At 39.7% G+C, this 1,295-nt stretch overlaps 1 protein-coding gene across 1 annotated transcript; it reads right to left on the bottom strand.

Moving 5' to 3' along the window:
- Window positions 1-341: 341 nt before the first annotated feature.
- LOC110031364 (14 kDa proline-rich protein DC2.15-like) lies at window positions 342-927 on the bottom strand. The gene has a single exon (XM_020734532.1). It carries the CDS (start codon window positions 925-927, stop codon window positions 559-561), a length of 369 nt encoding a protein of 122 aa, XP_020590191.1. The 3' UTR covers window positions 342-558.
- Between the last annotated feature and the right edge of the window lie 368 nt (window positions 928-1,295).

The raw sequence follows: 1,295 nt of genomic DNA, 5'->3' as shown, positions 1-1,295 counted from the left end.
TTTGAACTTTTTGGATTTTCTTGTCAATAAATATTCAATATTAATAATCTTTGATTTATCTTTTTTTTTAGAGGGCTCTTCTTCTTCAAAAATAAAAAGCTCAAAAAATTTTTTAGGAAGGTCAGTTTATAGTGTTAGGGCTGTTAACGATCTGATTACGATCATCCAAAAATTTGGCTTGTAGCTCGTCTCATTTTTTTTTTATCGGATCTTGATTCAAGCCAAAACTCAAGTTATTTTTTGGAGCGATTAACGATCTTCTTCGAGCTAAATTCAACGGCATATATATTGTAATGGATTAAGATTAATATAAAAAGGCCAGCTGAAGAACAACAATGCATTATTCCAAGCAAGTAATTATGACAACACAAACAGACACGAATCTCAAGTACAGTAACACATACCATAAATCAAAACAAAAACAAGAAACCAAAAATAATTAAATCCATAACCAATATGAGCAAGGAAGAAAGCAGGCATGCAGACTGGAACTAAAATCAAGGGCACTGAAAACCCTTAGGAACACGCCTGCCACAAAAGTTGACGAGTAGGCTGAGATCAATGGGGAGATTTGCCGAGAATATTGGCTTTAAGAGCCGTGCAGAGACACACTGCAGCTTCAAGGTCTACGAGTCCTTTCAGCAGACTGCAGCAAGGCTTTTTCGGCGGCTTTCCGAGGGATATATTGATGAGCCCATTCAGCACATCAGCGCACACTCCCAACTTCAGTGTATCAATGGGGCATCTTCCGCCGCCCGATGGGCTAGGGTTTGGGTTTGGGTTTGGGTTTGGGTTTGGGCTGGGGTTTGTCCCGGGTGAGCACGGAGGGGGCGGTGATGGCGGAACTGGGCAATTGCCGCTGGCGGCGTTAACCATGATGAAGACGAGCAGATTGGACGTGATAAAAAGGGCGGCTTTGGTTGCCATGATGACTGGTGAGTTGTGTATAGGAAGGAGGAAGGTGATGAGGTGAGGTTTCACTGAGTGTTGGGTATTTATAGGATGAGGAAGAAGAGAAGGGCGCATGTGAGGTATGAGCTGGAGGGGGCATCTTTATGGAGTTCTATTTTTGGCTTTGGGTTTTTAAATATTAGGGTTTTGAATGTTTATCATGGATGCACCTAAGATATGTTAGATATATCATCAAGTGTGGAGAGGAAAATTTATAATTCATGAGTGTTTTGGATTAATTATGAAGAAGATAAACATTTTTTGAATGAATGGTGGATGTGAAGAATACTTGCATTTTTTTGTAATAGAAATTATATATATATATATAAGGGAGAAGGAAAGAG

The sequence above is a fragment of the Phalaenopsis equestris genome, unplaced genomic scaffold (assembly GCF_001263595.1).
Source record: "Phalaenopsis equestris unplaced genomic scaffold, ASM126359v1 Scaffold000002, whole genome shotgun sequence".
Taxonomy (NCBI): Eukaryota; Viridiplantae; Streptophyta; class Magnoliopsida; order Asparagales; family Orchidaceae; genus Phalaenopsis; species Phalaenopsis equestris.
The sequence above is the reverse complement of the archived record's forward strand: the minus strand, read 5'-3'. Positions and strand labels throughout refer to the sequence as shown.

Coding starts and splice junctions, on each gene's coding strand:
- LOC110031364 (XM_020734532.1), bottom strand. CDS start 927: ATGGCAACCAAAGCCGCCCTTTTTATCACGTCCAATCTGCTCGTCTTC.